The following is a 23496-nucleotide window of genomic DNA, read 5'->3' on the forward strand; positions in this document are numbered from 1 at the left end:
GAGACTCAAGACACACATCCATCAAATGCAACGTAGAGACTTTGCATGTATCGAGATTGAGCAAACCAAGTCTAAAACTACATTTTCAAGACAACTGGAGAAATATGGCCTGAATATGAGATGATGCAAAAAACTTATTTTAAAAAGTATGATAATAGCATAGTGATTAGGTAAGGAACACCCATTTTTTTAAGAGATGTAGGGATATCATGCAACTTCTACTGAAGTAGGTAGCGATAAAATGATGAAATCTAGGATTCTGCTTTAATGTACCCTAGGAAGAAAAAAATAGATGAAACAACTATGGCAATAACTTAGTACCTGTTGAGATGGGGAGTTGTTATATTATCCTATTTTTTGTATATTTTTGAATTTTTTATGAGAATTTTATCTAAAAGGATAAGCCCTTTGTTATTCAAACAAATTTTAATCTTTTTATGGAATTATTTTTCCACAGGCCCATTACATGTCCTTCACCAATCTAGACATCAAGGCCACAGGTGTCGACTAGACAAAGAAGATCACTGCTGTCACAGAACTTACTTTTTTTAAGGTGGGAGATTGGCATTTAAAAAATACATATTTAAATAGCTTAAAAATATAATAAAGATAATAAAACAGGATAAAACAATCAATATATAATCTTCCCTTGCTCTTTAAATATGAATATATTCAGGATCCAGAAAAGGCCAGTAAAAAAAGCCACATATAGAATGAAGCCACTTCATTCAAAAATATTCCTCCTTGTATTTTGTATTTCTTTATCCTTCTTTCCCTACTAAACTACTATGCATATGGACTATCATTTGAACTCAATGGTCTCTGATAAAATAATCCGGGATCCACATTATAAGCAGATTTTAGAAACAAATTCAAGTGTGAAAAAATAAAGAGCCGTTCAAATCATCATGGATCCCAGCGAAAATATTTTTGTTTAGAGATGGTCTCTGCAACATGGTTTTCTAATAGTTAAAAGTAAAAACCACCTAGATGTCTCAGAAAGGAACTGATTAAACAATCTGATACACCCATGCAATGGAATATCATGCAATCTGTAAAATGGTGATGTTGCCCAGCCGGGCGTGGCTCAGCGGTTGAGCGTTGACCTAAGATCCAAGCGATCAGGGTTCGATTCCTGGTCAGGGCACATGCCCGGGTTGCGGGCTCGATCAATGACTCTCTCATCATTGATGTTTCTCTCTCTCTCTCTCTCTCCTTTCCTCTCTCTGAAATCAATAAAGATATATTTTTTAAAAAAATGGTGATGTAAAACTAATGTCACAGAAAAAATGTCTTGGGGATAGCAAGTGGAAAACAGATTATAAAACAGTATATAGAATAAAATCTTGTTTTTATAAATATACATATATACAATCACACAAATGTCTGAAGAAAGTATTCCGAGATTTAAAATTGTTATCTCTGGTGACAGAATCAAAGTTGACATTCAGTGTTTTTTCCTTATCTATATTTTCCATTTTTCCCCAAGATAAAAATGGTAACTATTATAATAAAAACACGTAAAATTTAAATTTAAATACACTACTACTGCATATATCTGATTTTAGATGTTTAAAATGGGCCGGTTATTTTAAAATAGTAATGGCTACTTTAAATAATAGTATACTACTCATAAAACTATCCAAACACCACAGTATTGAGAATATAAAATTGCCTCTTCGCCTCCGTTGACATGCAACGAACGAGAGGTAACAATTGTTTACTGAATATGTTCCTAGAAATTTTTTTATGTATATGAAAATATACATATATCTTGTACACGTGTACAACTTATTTCCCACCTCATTCTATCACAGAAATACCTCTTCACAACTCCACACATGGATCTAAGTCATTACTTAACTGCTGCATGCATGAACTACAATTTATTAAGTCTCCTGATGAACATTCTGGTTTATTTTGCTATTGTTGGTAAAAGTTTAACAAAAATCTTTTCCCATTCTACGTGAGAATTTCACCTTTGGTTAACTCTCTGGCTCTGTTCCACAGGCAACTTTGAAAAATGGGTGTGTTAACTATTTTACTGAGCTATGTTACCCTCAAATTGGTAGACTCTATCTTGATTGGGAGAATTATAAATATTCTGATAAGAAGCTATCCTTGGTCCTCTTTGTGGTATAACCTGAAAATTACCTATGCCTATATAACTTGTAAGAGGCACTGGCTCTGATGGGCTATGAGGCTTTTAAGGCAGGGTGGGTCCCAAGCCCGCTCCATGTGGATCGTGTCTTGCTGGACCTGAGCTGTGCTGCTACACTGACTCCTGCAAGGACGCCCACAGAAGAGGAATACATGATGCTGCCCTGCTGCCAACCTGCAGTTCCTGTCTTGAGTAGACTGATGCCATCTATGGTAATCTGGTCAGTCCTTACAATAGTTAATTCTAAGATGCCCTAGTGGATATAGCAGCAATCATTAACAGTAATACAATGACACTTCTTGCACATACATCCTTGTACTATCGTCTGCTCACTTCCCTGAGATAAATCCCTACAAATAGACTAGTAGCAAATGCATTATTTCAAGGTTTGGTCTCCAGGGATAAATTGCTCTCGTAAAAAGCTGTACCAATTTACATCCTACCTGAACATCCAATGAGAATGCCTGTGTCTCTAGAACCTAACATTAGATAATATGAATCCTACTAATCTTTGCCCATGTGATAGGCAAAAATAGCTAAGATTTTGTTTTAATTTGCATTTCCTTCATTACTAATAAGGTTGAACAGTTTTTCACATGCTTACAACCAACCCATGGCTATTTCTTCTATAAATTGCCTGTTCATTTCCTTTGCCCATTTTTAATGGGGTTGTGTTTTTCTTAATGATTTGGAATTCTCTTTATGCAGTCTAATTTTAATGTAGTCAAATAAAAATTTTGAGTTTCCTAGCATGTTTACAAAGACCTTCTATACTTGATTAGAGAAAAATTCTCCTGTATTTCCTATTCAGTTTTTTTATGATTGAGGTTTTTAATCCATCTAGAATCTGTTTGGGGGGTACAGTCTAAGATAAGGATCCAAATTATGTTTTCTAAATGGAGAGCCAATTGTATAGGTATCAGGTACTGAATAATTCATCCCAGCTCCACAGATACAGAATGCTACCATAATTATTTATAAGATAACAACAAAGACATGGATCTGTTTCTTGTGATCTTAAGTCACTATGCCAGTACCATACTATTTTAATTACCACATGACTGGTTTGATATCTAATAGATTTCTCCTCTCAACTGCATTAAAAATTTTCTTGGCTGCATGTGATACTACCTCAGTATCTCTTTTCTACCCCTCCCCCCATAGTACTAAACCAGATTTTATTTGGGTAGCCATGTGCCCACTAAGAGTACATTTCCGGGGGGGGGAAGGGGTCAATGGGGAGAACAAGGGATATCTGTAATATTTTGAACAATAAAAAAATAATAAACAAATAAAAACTAAAAAAAGAGTACATTTCCCAGCCTCCCTTGGACATGTGACTAAATTCTGACAAATGAGATGCTGAGCACAAGTGTGTGTGTAAAACCTCCAAGGCTGATTAAAGATGGATTCAGCTGAAGGAAAAGCCACTTTGTTCTTCCATTTTTCTTTGTTCCTGCTTCTTCCTACTTCCCATGGAAGGAGGCCACAAAGATGGGAGAGCAGAAAGAAGGTAATCTGCATCCCCAATGACACTGAAGAGCTGCCTACCACATCTGGACTTCTTTTCTCGGAATATCTTTTAGGAGAAAAACCAAGTTCTATCTTGTTTAAGCTTCTATTTTCTCCCTGCTATATAAGGTAACTTAATCATTACTAATAAAAAAATAATACCACATTTACTCTTCTAAACAAAATTGTCCAAAATTTGGACTTCATTTAATTGTGTTAAATGTATACATTCATTTGGGGAGAAAAGGCATCTTTCAATGTTGAATCTTTCCATCAGGAAACGTAATATACTTTGTCATTCATTTGGGTCCTGTGTAAAATGCTATTTTTTTTTTTTTTTAAAGTAAAGGTTCACCCTTAGTGTATGTATGTGTGTGGGGTGAGAGGTGAACATTTTTCTTTTATATTTCTAACTAGTTATTACTGCAATTGTTTTAAAAAATTAATCTCATATGCATCAACTTACTGAGTAATTATTAAGTTTAGTAAATTCAGAGCTGATTCCTTTGGCTTTTCTTGGTAGATAATGGTATCAATAACACTGACATTTTTCCTTCATAATATTTATTATACATTTTTCTTCCTATTCTTGTTACACTGGCTTAACCCTCCAGAAGAACACTGAAAGCAACATTGGTAGTTGGCACCTTGTCTTGTTCCTGATCTGAATGGAAGTATGTTAGCAGAGTGTTTCTCAATTAGAGATGAGCATGAGAATCAACTGGGGAGTCATCAAAATACATGGTTTGGGCCTCTACCTACTGAATTTAAATCTCTGAGGGTGGCGCCCAGACAAAGAATGGCTTTTTTTCCTTTTTTAAATATATCTTTGATTTCAGAGAGAGGAAGGGGGAGAGAGAGGAAGGGGGAGAGAGAGGAGATAGAAATATCCATGATGAGAGTCACTGATTGGCTGCCTCCTGCACGCCCCCTACAGGGATTGAGCCCTGGATCATAGCTCGATGCTCAACCACTGAGTGACATCGGCCTAGCAAAGAACATTTCTAAAGAGGGCCTATCCACCTCCAGGTGATTCTGAGGCTCAGCCCTGGTTAGGGACCATTGTGCCTTTAACACTAAATAGGCTATTTGCTGTTTTTTCTCATAAACACTCTATTAAGAATCCTACCTTACCAAGAACTAAAATTCAAGGATGTTAAATGGTATCAAATGTCTTTTCACCATCCACTAGGAGGGGATAGGATTTTTCTTTATTAATTATAATGGATGACATTAATATATTGCCTAATTTTGAACAGTCTTTAAATTGTTAGAATACAGCACTTGATTTGATTTTATAATAATTTAAGATTTTGGAATATGTATTTATAAAATGAGATTGGTTTATGGTTTTTGTTTTAAATACTATCTTTGTCAGTTTTGGTGCCACAGAATGAACCAAGAGGCTTTCTCCATCTTTTGCTGTACGCTGGACGGACACTGAACTATCTGTTCCTTAAAGGCTTTATAGAACTCACTTGAAAATAATATGTGTGCTTTTATTATTAAACAAGGTTTTGCACCTTTTGAATACAGCATTAGTACCTCATGCAGAAACTGAAATATCAGGGTGACTGTTTATGTAAACTGCTTTATACACAAGAGTAGATCCTTAGTCACTAGTTCATTGCTTACTGAGAATGTGAGTAATGAAGTGCTTTATAATTTGCACAGGCAAATAAAAAATTCAGGGATCCCTACCAATTATTCGCCATTCAATTAAATAAATGGAGCCATTATAGATATACATTGATAACACTAGCCCAATGCAGCACAGTGGAAGACCCATAAAAAAGAGGGCAACATGTAATCTCAAACCTTGGAAGTTTACTCTTTCATCATTCTTCCATGAGTATCTTTTGACTTCTATCTCCGTAACCTTATCCTATTCTAAGCTCCCAGCAATTGGCACCTGGACCCTCAGCAGTAGCCTAACTCACCTCCCGATTTGTACCCTTGCTTCTGTCCCACTCTCTGCCTACAACACATTCCCAAGCACTATTTCCTTAAGGAAATTCCTAAACACTCTCCCACTGTGGACTAGGTTAGGACCTCCTTGTTAATATGTTCTCACAGTGCTTGGTAATGTATCCTTTATAGCACTTATGTAGTTTGTAATTGTATACTTAAGTTATGTGGCCATTTAATTAATATGTCTCTCCCACTAGACTACAATGCCTGGCACATAGTAAGCACAATAAATCCTGGTTGAATGAATGATAATCCAGGGGTGTGTAGTCAGAAGAAAATGCTATTTGTAGTACTCATTTCTTACATACAGTCCTCAGTATTCTATACTTTGCTAAATATCACATAAAATAGTGATCAAGTAAAGTAATGTCATTGATTTAAGGGCAGTTACTTACTGACAAGTTTAGGAAAATGGACAATTGTTCTCTTACTTGTAAATTCCTCGTGACATATTTTCAATGTATTTAGCTTTGTCTTGTACTCCACAGTGGTAATGGTAAGTTTTAACACAGGCTTTTATTTCACATCCAATAGTAGCACCAGGCTGACTGCAAAGTGTACATTTCTGTTTAAGGGAAGAGAGAGGATAATCATAAGCACTATTTCAAAGTTTATGCGATCACATTTTTTCTATTTTAGTCATATTTCAGCCAAACATTCCAGCTTACAAAGAATACAGCCAATTCTATTGAAAAATAATGCACTGAACTTATTATATAGCAATATATTAAATAATGCAGCAATTTAAACCATACTGATAGATTTTCTAATATTAAGTCATCCCCTGTTAGAGATTTGACATATAAACAAAAATTAGACACTTCTTAATACTGTCAAACACAAAAAGAATGATATTCTATATTTTAGTAGTCAGCTTCTTCCCTATTTGCTCTCCTATTATAGAATGAAACGACAGGGAAGCAACCCCCCCCCCCCCCAGAGGGATTGCTGCCAAGTAGGTAAAAAAGGTCAAAGGGAGACTGAAGGGGCTGAAATTTTTTCAAGACCTCAATCTGGCCTAGATCAGCTTTGCCTCAAGAATGTTCGAGATTAAAAGGTGGCTACTGACAAAAGGGTCTCATAGCCAAAGAAGTTTGAGAAATGCTCGTTTTAAACAGATTGCTCGATGGAAGAACTTCTCACGTTTTCTCCAAGAAGGAGGGTATAGTAAACAGTTCCCAAGTTTATTGAATTCCAGATGCCCTTTTATTTTTTGGAGGGCTGGGGAAGCATCTTGGACTAATTTCCCTTGAAGCACACTTGGGGAAATGCTAGGTTAGTGCTTACCCTAATATTCAACAGTGCAGAGATAAATAAGGTGATCAAAAGAACTGAATTGTTATCCCAGTCTCCTATTTGGACTTAAGCTATATGATACAACATTTCTCTGTGTGATATGATGAAGTGATTTTTACCCCCTTTTTTAGTCTATACATTGTGTTTTAAAGGAGTTTCATTTTTAAAAGTGTAATCAAAGTATCAATAAACTGAAATGGATTTAAATGGAACAAAGAACATCTACAATCTTCACACCTTCAAAAGTGCAGTTCCACAAAGAACCGGTCATTTCTAATGGATTCGAACAAAGATCATCAATGTCTGAAACCACTAGATGAAAGGCTGAAGAGCAATTTCAAAGTGGAGGATCAGACTCACCACCTGAATTCAAGGATCAGACATTATGAGTTGTCTGATGTAATAAAATATGGATGATATAGTCCCACCTGTAAAGCATTCTTACCCCCCAAAATGTTGAAACTGAATCTAATCAAGACTTTACATCTAACTTCACTTTAAAAGAGAATCTGGCGAATAGAGGCACAAGTTAAATGGCATCATGAAAAAGCAAACAGACAAATAAAAACGTGGGAAAGTCTACAGGACAATCAATTAATTTTCTTCAACAAGTCAATGGCATACACAAAACAAAACCAGAAACAACAAAGACAGGGAAGAGGGCGTGCCCTGGCTCACTAAGTAACATATAACAACCACATGTAATGTATGGGCCTCCTCTGGGTTCTGATTCACACAAATGAACTTTAAGAAGATAATTTTGAGACAACTCGGGAAATACAAATACAAACTGGGTATTAAATGACACTGAGGACTCATTGTTAATTTATAAAGTATAGTGACACTGTGGTTAGGTAAGAAAATGTCCAACTTTTAAGAGATACATACTGAAATATGTAGAGGTGAAATGATATCAAGTCTCAGCTCTGCTTTGAAATACTTCAAGCAACAAGATTAAAAGGCATGGATGAAACGAGTGCCGCAAATTCTTGATAACTGATGAGTCAAGGTGATGGATAGACGTGTGTTACTAGTCTTTCTAATTTTGACATATTTGAAAATTTTCACAATTAAAAATTTTCAAAAATTAAAGTCATTTCTAGAAGTAATTGCTGTCTTAAAGAAAAGAGTTTGCATTCCATTGACATTTTATAATATTCATAAACTGTAAAGGAATGATGAAAAGATGCCGATATTACTTAAAGCTATTTATTAGTAATTCAGTATGCTCAAAAACATGAGACTTAGGCACATTTAAAAAAAACTTTAAAGCTTTGATAAACATTTTAAGAAACATAACTGTGTATGTGAACTTTAACTAAACAGAAGGCTCTGAAAAAACTGTTCCTTTTATTTGAAAAAAAGAATGAATAACAACATGGGGAGGTTCTCAATGCTCTCTTGAGGTTTTGGAATTTTTCTTTAGGGAAACTTAAACAATATTAATATTTTAAGCTTAATAAGCATTCCAGCCTGGCCAGCATGGCTCAGTGGTTGAGTATCAACCTATGACCTGGGAGATCGCAGTTCAATTCCCGGTCAGGGCACATGCCTGGGTTGTGGGCTTGACCCCAGTAGGGGCGTGCAGGAGACAGCCATTCAATAACTCTCATCATTGATGTTTCTCTCTCTCTCCTTTCCTTTCTCTGAAATCAATAAAGACGTATTTTAAAAAAAAATAAGTTACATTCCATTCACATCTTCTTTTTTTATTAAAAGACTCTCAAATACCCTGAAATGTAAATCTCAGTATAATTCTCTTAAGTAATGAAGATACATAGAAAGAGGGATAAGTTTCAGTAACATCAGCACCCTTTATTAATACTACAAGTCAGTCAAACAGATGCTGTGCTTTAACATAGGAACTACTTTACATTAATTTTTTTGATGGCTGAATAAATTTGAGATGCGTTCTATATTTAAAGCAGAAAGTCAGAAGAGAAACGTCGCATAGCATAAATATAAAACCACAGACCATTCTCTTTCCTCGCTTAATCTCCTGAAGAACAGTTTTAATATCAAAATCTCCAAATTCTGCTCTTGATGTTGTTGTGAGCTGGACTGTGCCAGAAGAAAATAACTAGAGAAGAAAAGATGCAAGAACATTTAATATTCAGAATCCTTTTGAGAAAAAGACTAAACATAATAACAAATGTGTTACATTACCTCAGTATCCTGAGAAAGAGGACTTTTCCTTAACAATCAAGTACTGATTCAGATATTTTTAATATATTCCCATGTCTGATTGAAATATAACCCAAAATAAAGAGAATGAAATAAAACTAATGTTGCCAGTGCGGAGCCAAGATTAAATACTTCATTAAACAATGTAGATTTCAACAGTGTCATGCTGTCATCTCAACTGTTTTACATTTCCACAAGATTTTTAAAAATTATTTCAATTGGCAAATTTCATCCATAGATGCAGATCAGTATTACCTAGGGATTTCTTTCCCCCAAATGAGACATGTTTAGGATCTACTCTAGGGGTACATATCTTGGAAAAAGCTCCCCAGGTAAATCTAATATGCGTCTCTGGTTAAGAACCTCTGGTATAAATAATATATATTTAAAACTTAATCATAAATGGGATGAGAAATTCAACACAATCTAATTCAAAAACGTTTATGTTATGTCAGACCTATATCTAAGGACGCAAATATATCTTCCATGACAAGTTTATAAAGTTGAAAGTTTTACAGTTTGTTTTTTAAAGATTTTTAATTGATTTTTAGAGAGACAGGAAAGGAAAGGGGAGGGAGAGAGAGAAACGTCAATTGGCAGCCTCCTGCATGTCCCTTACCGGGGATTGAGCCCACACCCGAGGCATATGCCCTGATGGGGAATCAAACCAGCAACCTTTTGGAGCACGGGATGCCACCCAAACAACTGAGCCACACCAGCCAGGGCTGAAAGTTTTGCAGTTTTAATTATGGATTATCTGGAATATGGTAAGTATAATTAGAATTAATTAAATCCTACTAAATTATAAAGGCTATATTTTTAAAAATCTAAAGTTTATTAAGATTTGGAATTGTAGGATATACTATTCATAATTATAAAATACTAATGTGGTTGGGGGGAGTACCATATTTGGTTACTATCTAAACTCTTTTCAAAAAATTTGGGTTTAGCTTGGCCAGCGTGGCTCAGTGGTTGATCATCGACCTAGGATCCAGGAGGTCCGGGTTCGATGCCCGGTCAAGGCACATGCCCAGGTTGCAAGCTCGATCCCCAGTAGGGGGCGTGCAGGAGGCAGCTGATCAATGATTCTCATCATTGATGTTTCTCTCTCTCCCTCTACCTTCCTCTCTCTGAAATCAATAAAAAAAAAATATTAAAAAAACAAACTTGGGTTTAAAAGCACATAAAATGAACCATGCTTACCATACACTTATAATGTGCAGCTGCCTTCTTGGCATTAAATATATGAAGTTTTCCTCTTGCTTCATTTTCTTCCTCTCCTACATGACAAAATCCACATTTAGGCCTGGTGTCATTAGGGCTGCTTCTGTGTGGAGACCTATCTCTCTGCAAATGTAAAAGAGGAAAAAAAATGTTCAAAAAATCCATGAAAATATGTTATTAGTCAACATTGGTCAAGCTTAGTCAACATTTCAAATGATTAATTTTACCTAGAAACACAGTTTAAATGAAATATTCACAGTGCAACAAAAAGTAAGAATACAACACTTTCCTACTTACATAGGAACTACTTTCCATTTCATCTGTTCCATGGGAGGATGTGGACCTGGTATCTTCTGTCAGTCCTTTAACATTAGTTTTTCGTGGCCTTCCTTTGCGACTTTTCTTTTTATTTTTCGGTGACGAGGGCTCCAGTTCATGTTCATTAAGACTTTCTTCTAAATCAGCTGCTTAAAAATAAACAAAAGCTTTACATGAACCAATCTTAAACTGAGCATTAGTTCATGGGTCTTTAGATCAGCGGTTTCTCCTTAGAATAAAATTGCCTTCAGAAACAAGAAGGAATTTTCTGTGGTATGTTCAATAAAGCAACCTAACATTTTGTATAAGTGCAAAAAAATTAAATAAAAATACTTTTATTATAATCATTGAAAAATTATGTCCATTGAATTTAGAATTCTATATAAAAATGAGTTTTGTGATCTTGACTGTACACATAATTCAGTAAACATTTCTAAACTGTAATAAGTTAATTTTTTAGAATTAGCACTTGTATTTTTTTTTTTTTACTGTAGGTTTCAGAGTTTTACCTCATACTGTTGGTGAAATCAGAACACTTACCTAGAAAATGAACTTAGGACAACTCAGAAAACTAAATGAACATACTGTAGGTTTACCTGCGCTGTCTAACACAGGAGCCCCAAGGAACATGAGACTTTTTAAAAGCTAAGTCATTTATAATTAAGTAAAATTAAACCTTCAGTTTCTCAATTGCCCTGACCACATTTCAAATGCTTATTAGTCACATGTGGCAAGATAATGGACATCACAGACATAGAATGTTTCTATTGCAGAAAAGCCTACTGGACAGTACTACTCTAGACAGCTCTGTAAACTACCATGAAAATGAAACGATCAAATTCAACAAGGAAGACCTCTACAAATGAACTAACTGATCAAGTAATTAAACAAATATTAAGTATAAAAGGAATTTCTAACATAAGTGGTAGAAAAGCTATATTGCAGGTTAGCAGTACATACTTTAATGGATTAAACAAAATTTATGTAGCCATTTTAGAACTGCATTTCCCAGCAATTTGAAAAGAAGTTCTACCATTAGTGGAAGCTGTTTCATTTAGTTATTCACTACAGCCCGCCAGGGTGTGGCTCAGAGGTTGAGCGTGGACCTAGGATCCAGGCGATCGGGGTTAGATTCCCGGTCAGGGCACATGCCCAGGTTGTGGGCTCCATCCCCAGCAGGGGGCGTGCAGGAGGCAGCCAATCAATGACTCTCTCATCATTGATGTTTCTATCTCTCTCTCCCCCTCTTCCTTCCTATCTCTGAAATTAATAAAGATATATATTTTTTAAAAATCTTAGTTATTCACTACAAATATTTTACTTACTGAGGGCCTACTGTATATAAGACAATGTAGCTAGTGCTCAAAAAGAAAAAAAAAACCCACAAATGTTCATTTGACTTAGGGTGAAACTACAGAAAGTTTTAGGCATAGCTCTAATATCTTCTTTGTTTCTTCTTGTACCATAAGTTATTGATTATAATTCCAGGGACTAATTTCTCAATGAGAAAGCAAATTGGCTCCTGTGATCTTTCCTAATAAATATATTTAAAGTTTTATTTTACAAATAGAAGCACATTCATTATGATTTAAAAGGGGGGGCTGTAATTCACTCTGCTTGGTGGCTCAGTTGGCTGGAGTGCTGCCCTGTACACCAAAAGGTGGGGGTTTCAATTCCTGATCAGTACACATACACAGGCTGAGGGTTTGATCCTCGGTTGGGGTGCATTTCGGAGGCAACCGATCGATGTTTCCCTCTCACATCGATGTTTCTTTCCATCTCTCTTCCTTCCTCTCTCTCTAAAAATCAATCGAAAAAACCATATCCTTGGATGAGAATTAAAAAAAGAAAAAGGTAATTCAATTAGTGTAACTAAATATGTAAACTTTAGGAACTGAGAACCTTACACTGTTTGTAAAACAGTTAATAAAAATTTATATCAATGCAACTTCATGTAACTATTGTAGGATTTGAGGGAAGGAACAAGGGGGAAAGGTCAAAGGTAGTGGATAGTGTTTTACAGGCAATAAGACAAATTCATGTGAATAAATCTCCTTGTGACAACACACAAGTCAATTAAAGATATCTTCTGACCTTAACCATATAGCAAGTTTTATATCAGAACACACTATCTACTTTAAACATTTAAACTGACAATGTTAATACACAGAATTTCATTAAAGCCGTTAGAATTACTTAAACTTGCCAAAAATTAAACTCTTAATACAAAAAAATCATAAACAAATGTTTCAATCAATATACATAACATTGTTATTTACAAAGAAGATAATCACTAACACTATAATAACACTATATTATTAAACATCTATAAAGAAATTACTTAACTGATTCCATTATCAGGCCAACATTATTAGTTTTCCACATGGCATATTTATTTGTCCTAAATATGGAATCATTCAGTATAAAATTTTAGAGGACATTATAACAGCAATAGTAAAAAGAAAAAGAAAAAAAAATCACAAAAAGCTGATCGATTTAACTATATCAAACTTTCAAACTTGTGAAAGTAAAAAAAAATGTTAAAATTACAAGGCAGCTGAAAAATATCTTGCTGTACCTATTACAAAGGATTAGAATCCTTATGATATAAGCTCATAAAGATTAAGACTCCAACAGAAAAATGGATCAAAAATATAAATAATTCACAGAATGTAAGTAAACATGCTTTTAGAAAGTCTGACTATTCTAGAACCAAAGAAGTGTAAATTAAGTGACATATCATTTTCACCTATCAAAAGAGCAGACTTAAAATAGTTATAAAAAGCTACAATAAACCCAACAAAAATGTGTTAAAAATAAAAATATAAAAGTAACCCCACAAAAATGTTCAGGTAGACCATGCTTCTGCATGAACAGGACCAACATGAGAATGATATCAGTTCTCACTGATCTAATTGAACAAAACTCCAAAAATGTGAAACCTAAAAGTTGATTCCATGGTTTTCTGGAAGAATAAAAGTACAATATATGAGAATATCTTTTTATAAAAAGATCAAAATATACTATTTTTTTAATTTTAGAGAGGGGTACCTGACATGGGATCAAATCCACAACCTGGATATGTGCCCTGACTGGGAATCAAACCTGCCACCTTTTGGGGTGTGAGACGATGCTGCAACCAACTGAACCACACCAGCCAGGGCCAAAATATACTTTAAAGCAGCAGCAGTTACAACACTGGCACAAGAATAGATATATCAGCAGAAGAGAAAGACTGAAAATTGACTCAATGAAGTTGCATTTGAAAAATCTACACTTAAATCTAATCTTTTCAAGCACTCTCTCCTTCCATTCTTATGGTCTTTTTAGACCCCCATTAAGCCTTACCAAATATACTGAAGTAAGAAGTAAAACAAATTTTATAAAAAGAGAAAGAAAATAGGCCCTATATATATATATATATGAGGTTCCAGAGTATGATAATGGTGGCATTTCAGATGAGTAGAGCCCAGCCGGTGTCAATCAGTAGATTGAGCGTCATCCTGTGCACCAAGGGGTTGCTGGTTTGATTCCCGGGATCAGGGCACATGCCCAGGTTTCGGGCTCGATCTCCAGTAGAGGGAGTAGAGGAGGCAGCCAACTGATGATTCTCATCATTGATGTTTCTATCTCTCCCTCTCCTTTCCTCTCTCTGAAAATCAATAAAAAATATATATATTCAAATGAGCAGAGGAAAGACATGATGGCACAGTTGGCTATTCATTTAGAAAAAATTGAGATTCATTCGTCATACCATATGAAAAATTAGAGATGGATTAAAAAATCTAATCATAACAGAAGAAAATTAAGGAGAATATTTTTTATAATCTTGTGGTTGGGATACCTAAGAAGTCATAAAGAAAAAGAATGAGAGATCTGACTATACTTTTGTGCGGCACAAACACCATAAGCCAAATGAAAAGATAAAAGATAAACTGGGAAGTCATTTGCATTTAGCGACAGAAGATTAATATCTCCATTACAGAGAACACTACAAATCAACTTTAAAAAGACAAGCTTCAGGAGAAACATGAGAAAAGGATAGGAACTGGCGATTCACAGAAGAACTATAAATGACTAAGAAAAACTAGCAGAAGCCCAACCTTACTAGTGATAAGAGAAATGGAAATTAAATGAGATAACCAGATAGGCAAAAATTAAAGACTGATAATATCCAACATAGGTGTGGGGAACTGGATACTCTCATACACTGTTGGTGGGAGCATAAACTGGGTACATGTGACAGTGCTTAATGTTAAACGCACAAACCCTTTCACCTGGCACCCCCATTTCTAGGACTCTATTCTACAGAATCACTTGTATACATACATAAGGACATGTGTAAGGAAGATCAATGCAGTTTTATAGGTATTTGTGAAAAATAGATATGATTTTTGTTAATAGAGAAATCCTTAAATAAACTGCACTTCTATTTATTTTAGGGGGCATAACTGTTTTCAAAAGAATGAGTTCTGCCTGGCCAGTGTGGCTCAGCAGTTGAGCGTCGACCAGAGCACCAGGAGGTCCCAGTTTGATTCCTGGTCAGGACACATGCTTGGCTTGCAGGCTCAATCCCCAGCAGGGGGTGTGCAGGAGGTAGCCAATCAATGTTGAGGCATTTATGTTTCTATCTCTCCCTCTCTCTTCCTCTGTCTAAAATCAATAAAAACATATTTTTTTAAAAATGTGTTCTACCTGTGTGCACTGACGGGAAAGGATGTCTGCGATACATCAGAGAATGGCAAAAGCAAGTTGTATAACATTATTATACATACTATGATGCCACTGTTTTGTTTTTTTAAGTATGCATATACATATATATGTATATGTGTGTGTGTGTGTATACATACATATGTGTGTGTGTGTAAGATTGTACGTAAAAAAGGCTCTGGGAAGATATACACCAAATTGTTATTACTAGTTACTCCTAGAGAATGTGATCTGAGGGTGAAGTAAGTGCCTCCTAAACTACTTTAATTTTAATAGTATTATTGTACTATTTTAATTTCGTTTATTTTTTAAATTTACTTTTATTGTTCAGAGTATTACAGATGTCCCCCATTTTTCCCTCTTTGCCCCCCTCCACTGGCTACAGCCCCACCCCAGGCCTTCAGTACACTATTGTCTGTGTCCTTGGGTTATGCAAATATGCATGTTCTTTGGTTAATCTAATTTTTTAAAACAATGGGCAATGTACCACCTTTGTAATTAAAAGAATTTATAACATCCAATGTGATGAAAGGACGGGATAAAGTCATTCACTGCTAATGGGAATATAATCTAGCACAATCTTTCTAGAAAGAAGTATGGGAACCTTAAAAAGATTGAACCCTTTGACCTAATGATCTTACTTTTGGGAACTTATCCTAAAAAATAATTGAGCCCTGGCCTGTGTGGCTCAGTGGTTAGAGCACAGGCCCATGCACTGAAGGGTCGCAGGTTTGATTCCTGGTCAAGAACATGTACCTGGGTTGCAGGTTTGATTCTGGGCCCAGGTGAGCATCAGGAGGCAACGAATTGATGTGTCTCCCTCACACCGATGTTTCTCCCTCCTTCCTTTCTTCCCTCCCTCTCTCTCCCCTCCTCTCTCCACCCTTCCACTCTCTCTAAAAAAAAAAAAAAAAAAAAAAAAAAAAAAAAAAGGAAAAAATATCCTCCGGTGAGAACAGAGCAAAACAAAACAAAAAGTCTACACAAAATAATAACTGAAAATGCACATGAAAATGTGAGTACAAAGCTAGTCATAGAACCTTTGTTTAAATATTTTGTGGTTACTTATTGGTTTTCTTTTCCCAAATCAAAACTGCAAAAATGTTTCAACATTTAAAAAAATATTTTCTTTAATTATAAAAGATCTGAATAAAAGAAGTGAAAAGTCTTCCTTTCCACCTTCCCAGTCCCACCTGCTCTGCACTCCCAGCTGACACCCTGGCTTTCTTGCTTCCCTTTCTTCTTACATGCTCTCTTCCCTCCCTCTTAAGATAACCACTGTTAACTGCTTCTTTTCTCAATCTCAAGGGTTGAGAGCCTGGTTTTGAATCCTGTGTCTGTCACAGACTGTGTCACTGGACGTGAGACCTACCTCAGAGGGTTCCTGAATTGAGTTAGTAATGCATGTAAAGTACTTCATTCAGAACAGTGCCTGGCACATAGGATGCTATCAATAAATGTCAGCTACTATTTTCTCTGGGTATGCAAATGTGTTTTTAAAAGGATATACAAACAAATGGCATTCTAAGCATCCTGTTCTGTGCCTTGCCCTTTTCCACTTAAGGTATGAACTGGAAATACTCAAAAAGAAGCTAACATTTGAGTTTTCGAAGTTGTGACTACACCAGATATGCTATGCAGTTTATATGCTTTATCTCATTTGGGCCTCACAACAGCCCCATGAGGTTGTATCAATCCCCATCCTCATCTCCCATTTTATAGGTAAGGAAATAAATTCAGAAAGGTTAAATAATTTTGCCCAAGGTCACAAAGCTAGGGGGTGACAGAGCTGGGACAAATATATATGTGAGTTACTAGATGCTTTTAAAATGGTAATACCTATTATCATGGAAATACACATTTCAAGTTAGAAAAAGAATAATTAAACACGCTTCTGTATGCACAGAATTGCTCCAGAAGGACGCATAAGAATCTGATATAGTGGCTGCTTTTAGCAAAGGAATTTGGAAACTGAGATGCAAGGGCAAGGATAGGAGGAAAACTTACTTACAGTGTATACTCTGGTATTACTGATTTTTGTACACTGTTCCTATATCTATTCAGACAGATGAATGCAATGAAAACAAAACCTGACCCTTGCATTCACAGCTGCAAATTCTAAAAATCCAGGCCGATAAGGTAGGTGACAAAAGAAGCTTGCCCTTCTGTGCCACACCAATCGCTCCCAACCTTTATGAGCACAGGTCCCAGAATGTCTGTCACTTTAGAATGGCCAGGTTACCTTTCTGATTGCCTCTATGAGGCACAGGAGTGACCAATTTACCAGGAAACCAACTCTCCTCCTAGTATTATAAAGTCCTATCTGTCCCTTTACCAATTCATTTCTCCTTCCTAATCAGTTTTGCTCACCTTCTACCTTCCTGGTTTAAGCTACATTTCCTTCCCCATCCTAAATTCTCACATCAATTAAGAGTATGAAAGTCTGGACAGAAAGTCTGAAAACTGCCACTTACTAGGTCTTAACTTAGTAAAGTTACTTAACATTCTCAAGGCAAAGCCTTTTAGTATATCAAACAGCAATAATGATTAACAACTTCCTGAAGAGGCTGCTTTAAGATGTTTGTGAAAAGTGCTTTGTAAACTATGAAATTCTATTCAATTGTTAATTATTACTCTTGTCATACCTTGAGTAGACTGTAAGCTCTTTGTTCACTGGGACCACTTTTCTAAATTCCCTAATGTGCCCACACTGAGCAGGCATTCAATAAATGTTTGGTGGATTTTTTTTTTTTTTTTAAGAAAAAGGGGGGGGAAAGGCCAAACATTAAGATTCTGCTTTGAATCTTCAGAGCTGCTACAAAAGGAAGACTGGAGATTACCTGCCCTGCCTTCTCTAGAGGAAATGTGATGTGCATTCGCTCTGCATGCTCCACATCACTAGTAAATGCTGCATTCTGCTCTTTCAGTAAAGGTATCAGATAAATTATTTCTTTTATACATATGAAAATATATACATATATAAACACATAACAGATCAAAAATATATTATTCTTGATTAAGTATGCTAAAATGAAATATGATGGCTGGTATTTAATTCAAAATAACACAGGTGGAGGAAGTGGGGGGGAGTATAGTATAAACGACATTGGCCATGAGCTGATGACTGCTAAACCTGGGTGATGGGCTTTGTTTCAAACACACTCTTGCATATGTTTGAAACGTCTTATAATGAAAGTTTGTGAAGTGTGCTAAATCAAAGATGAGCGCAAATAATGCCTAGCACAGCACTTTGCACATAGGTAGTCAATAAATCTGGTGAATCAGTGAAAGAATATGGCAGTCAGATCTAGTAAAGAGCACAATATGAATACATTACTAAAATTTTCCAAGTTAAATCACAAATACAATTTAAATTCTATTATCTTCCAAGGAGGAGCACATGAAATGATGAGTGGCAATAAAGGTAGGCAGAGTTTTTAAGGAGTAATAGTAACGACGATGATGACAATTCTGCTGGTCCACAGGCTATGCTATCTTCCCCTTCTCGTTGCTAACAATTACCAACTCCCAATTCTTCTATCTCACCAATTAGACTTTCCTTAGCACACAACTCACAGCCCTTTTCTCCATCCCAATCCCTGCCATCATCATCCTGGGTGATTCCAAGCGTACAAATGGACAATCCAAGCAACACCTAGTCAGTCAATTTCTTGATCCTCAATAATATCCATCAACTGCTCAATCCTTATAATCACAAGCCTTATAATCACCCAAAATGGTTCTACTCTGAAATAACTGTATCACAAATGATCTTTCCCAAGTACTTTCATTCATTCTCATTGTTCAACTTTATCAAGACCTCCAGGCTATAATTCTTTCCTGTTTTTCTTCTTTTCTTGCCTTCACACCCCTATCTTAGATTTCTCTTTTGCAAATATCCTAAGTTCCCTTACCCCCTTACTTCTTTGTTGAGCCCACTTGGCAAAATCACAATTCTCAATTAACCAACTAGCCACTTTCTCTATGCTACACCCAGGATCCTGAATTGCCGGAAGAAAGTCACACAACCTGACTGATAATATCACTCCGTAAATTCATGGTTATCAACCTCAACTGGACCCTCAACAGTCTAGAAACCTTACATCTCTCTAGGCAAACTTCCTCTCCTGGTCTTCACAACTATTCTTTGAAACCTTCTCCTCTCTCCTTCAACTTGCAACCCTCATGCTTCTCCCCACATTCTCCCTCATAGAGAAAAAAGAACAGACAGGAACCACCTATCCTCTTCCTTAACTCCTATTACAGTGGAAATATCCTCCTATTACACGACAATTGTTCTGCTTGTGCAATGAATCCTCCTTCCTGTACCTTCAATCTCTTCTAGCCTATAGGACCTTTTCTCATAAGTAGTTATCTATCAACTAACCACCCCAAAAAAGGCCAACTAAGTGAAAGACTACAATCTGAAAAGGCCATATACTATACAATTCTAACTATATGATATTCTGGAAAAGTCAAAACTATGGAGATAGTAAAGTGATTCTCAAATTCAATATTTCAGAACACAGTCCATGTTATGTCAAACTAACATGACAGACTGAATTATATAGTATTTATCATTTTAAGTATTAGCGAAGTAGGTATTGAGCCACAAATGGCAAATGCTGAAGCAAATGCCACAAGTATCAATTCCTCTTTGCTGTACAGACTAGTGCAGTACAATTTTCAAACAAAGACAGTCCCTAAAATACAATCCTATAAACCCCCATCATAAATATATAATCATAAAGTAGAACATGTTTCCCATTAGAACAATGAAATAATTGGAAGTTCTGCTTCTGACAAAATCAAATAAATACAATAAATTCAATAACAAATTCAAGCTAGATGAATGTTATAAAAGTCAAAATTCAATAAATATGAACTCTGTAATACTTTTAAATTATACTTCAAGTTCTAGAATAGGTATATAAACACAATGTGCTACACAAGTATACACGAAACTCAACATTTAAATCAATTGTATCACAAATTTGAATTATAGGAATCCTGCCAGTTGCAGTAAAAGAAAAGTCATCTTGCAAAGTATGCATTTAGCCCGGCCAGGCGTGGCTCAGCGGTTGAGCATCGACCCAGGATCCAGGAGATCGTGGTTTGACTCCCAGTCAGGGCATAGGTTGCGGGCTCAATACCCAGTAAGGGGTGTGCAGGAAGCAACCGATCAATGATGACTCTCATCATTGATGTTTCAAGTCTCTCTCTCCTTATCCCTTCCTCTCTCTGAAATCAATAAAGATCTATTTTTTTTAAAAAAGAAAAGTATGTATTTAGATAGTTCTCATTAATAAGTTTCTCAAAGCAAAAAGGTAGTCAAAATTATTCTACTTTACATAGTCTGCAGTGACTTCTCTCTACCACTAGATGGTACTACCGGCTTCAGAAATCTAGAGAATAAAAGTGGAGATGTTTAAATCATTGCTGCCATCCTCAAATATCCTGCCTCAGTATGTTCATATACTTGTATTCGTCGGGTCATACATCTCAATCCTTGGCTTGCCCTACATGGTCACCACAATCTTAAAGAGAATCAAATAATACACTGTTAAAATCTGGAGTAATGGAAGGTGGGAAAGCTTACTCTTAACTTTTCACAAAAGGTTTTTCAATTCAATTCTAGAATTAAGGAAGAAAGAAAACTGAAAAAAAAAACACTATAAAGGTTTATCAGTTGCACTTTAGCACTTCAAAAACAGTCTGTTCTTGTCCAATCGGCGTGGCTCAGCGATTGAATCCACCTAGGATCCAGGAGATAGTGGTTCGATTCCTGGTCAGGACACATGCCCAGGTTGTGGGCTTGATCCCTAGTGGGGGGCATGCAGGAGGCAGCCGATCAATGACTCTCTCATCATTGATGTTTCTCTCTCTCTCTCTTCCTCTCCCTTCCTCTCTCTGAAATCAATAGATATATTTTTATTTTTTTTATTTTTTATTTTTTTAAAAATATCTTTATTGATTTCAGAGAGAGGAAAGGAGAGGGGGAGAGAGATAGAGAGAGAAACATCAATGGGAGAGTCATTGATCGGCTACAGCCCGCAACCTGGGCATGTGCCCTGACCGGGAATCGAACCCCGATTGCCTGGATCCTAGGTCGACCCTCAACCGCTGAGCCACGCCCGGCCGGGCAATAGATATATTTTTGAAAAACCAAAACCATCTGTTATTATTATTTATCCAATCTGTTTATCTTAACAAGTTTTTGCTAAAGACGGTATTTTAACCATCATTTTTAAAGTATTTGGACTAATCTGGAGTCCAAAGTAGAAATAATGCTATTTTGTATTAGAAAATCCAGTTCTAAGAGGTCAAAATGGGCCACAAATTTTAATATGCTAACACTGATATTTAGGTAATTCTTTATAAAAGAAACAACTTCCTAAAACAACAGGCTCAAACCATTCTAATTCTAAGCAGCACGTTCTAGGAAGCTAAAAAAACTTTAAAGATCCTTAATCTAAATGGAAGGATAGAGAAATCTCAGATTAAATCTAAGCCTTTTTATATTGCTAGTAAAAGTATCAAAACCACCTGTCTGAAAAGGTTTAAAACAAGTCAGAATTCAATTTGAGAACTTTCCTATACCTTTTAAAGACCAAGTACAACTTGGCTAACTATATATAAACATGACTAACCCAGTTTTGCATAAATTTAAGCGAAAATAAATTATAAAATAATTTTAGGTTTATGTTTTTTAATTGATTGCCTCATGAACATTTTTTATTTAAAAAAGTACTACAATGTGAATAAAAATTTAACAGAAAGCCTGGTAATGACAAAATGTACTAGTGTCCCCAGTTCACATTTCTGTATCAGACAGTAGGCTAATTATTAACTTTATAATCTACTAACACACTTACATAAACACAGAAATGCCTAACCATTAGCATCATTTCTTCCTAAAGATAAATATATTGCTGATTAACTCTTTACAAGAACTCTGAGATAAAAGTTTTCCTAAAAGTTCAGACTTTTTTACTATTGTACATTTGTTCATCCTAATGCTTTTCTTAGTTCTTCCAAATGTATTCAAATATTGAGATACATCTTATGGTAAAAATTAATATTGTATAACTCACTCATACTTTACTCAAATTTCTTCTTGAAATTGAAAATTGGTTGAATGACGTACGTACCTTCAGAGTTATGTGCAGTTTTCTTGTGTTTCCGGCAATAAACCCTATAGAAAATGAAGAAATTAAAAATTATCAAGTAAACAAACTAAACCCACTTTTCAAATTAAGAAAATGAGTGGTACACTTCACCCAAATCACAAGCTGGATTCCAAAAACCTTATTATTAAACTTTCTATGCCATTTCTCTAAGCATTAAATTCTTTACCAAAAACACTCTTTACAATTATGATGAAATGTTGTGAAATGGGAAATTTTTTACAGAAGGCTGAAGAAAGTATGACTGTTAAAAAAAAATTAAAGAGAAGTTGAATAATTACATGTAAATTCCTTGTGAAGGTTTTTCTCGTATTTGAGCTTTATCATGCAATGCACAGTGGTAGTGGTACGTCCTGTGACATGTTTTCACATCACAACCAATTGTTGCTCCGGGACAATGGCACAAAGAACACATCTACAGCAAAACAACAAAATAATATTATTGGCTAAGGGAGTGATATCAGGTTAGAGGCGTATTAATCTCTGTCAAGGAAAACAAATTGGTTAATGAAAAGTTTTGTAACTTAATAAAGCTATTTTTCTTGTGTTCTTGCCATAAAGTAATTCAATACAATTCTACTGGGGTTATTTTTTCCCATGTTAAACAATAACAAAATCAATGGAATATTCTTAATGCCTATTGTTTCACTGTGGTCAAGAGAAAACTTGGAATGTTGTACATCATGGATGTAAACTGTACAGAACTTAGACCTCTGCACAATCCAGATCTTCCTAGAAATGTATAACTGGGGAAAATGCCTCATACCAGAAAAAATTTTCCTTCATTTTCCACATAATCAATGAGAATCTTCAGGAATAAAACCCTCACATACTATTTGGGAACCTGGTAAAATCAATTTTAAGTGAAGGAAGGAAAGAGAATGAAAGAATTAAGTAGATTTCTAAATACCTCAAGCTCTAAAAAGATTTTGT

At 35.5% G+C, this 23496-nt stretch overlaps 1 protein-coding gene across 4 annotated transcripts in view; it reads right to left on the bottom strand.

Moving 5' to 3' along the window:
* Positions 1-23496, bottom strand: part of PHF6 (PHD finger protein 6) — a 51216-nt gene that overhangs the window by 8595 nt on the left and 19125 nt on the right. For 2 of the 4 annotated variants that reach the window (XM_081126521.1, XM_081126520.1), the window contains exons 4-9: positions 22845-22978; positions 22528-22571; positions 10646-10812; positions 10328-10471; positions 8916-9020; positions 6076-6209 (exon numbers count right to left, since the gene is read on the bottom strand). In XM_081126521.1, the coding sequence (XP_080982647.1) occupies positions 6076-6209; positions 8916-9020; positions 10328-10471; positions 10646-10812; positions 22528-22571; positions 22845-22978 (728 nt within the window). Of the gene's footprint in view, positions 1-6075; positions 6210-8915; positions 9021-10327; positions 10472-10645; positions 10816-22527; positions 22572-22844; positions 22979-23496 lie in introns of all 4 variants that reach the window. The other 2 variants (XM_081126519.1, XM_081126518.1) reach the window with 1 other exon arrangement.

This window comes from Miniopterus schreibersii (genome assembly GCF_964146895.1).
Source record: "Miniopterus schreibersii genome assembly, chromosome: X".
NCBI lineage: Eukaryota > Metazoa > Chordata > Mammalia > Chiroptera > Miniopteridae > Miniopterus > Miniopterus schreibersii.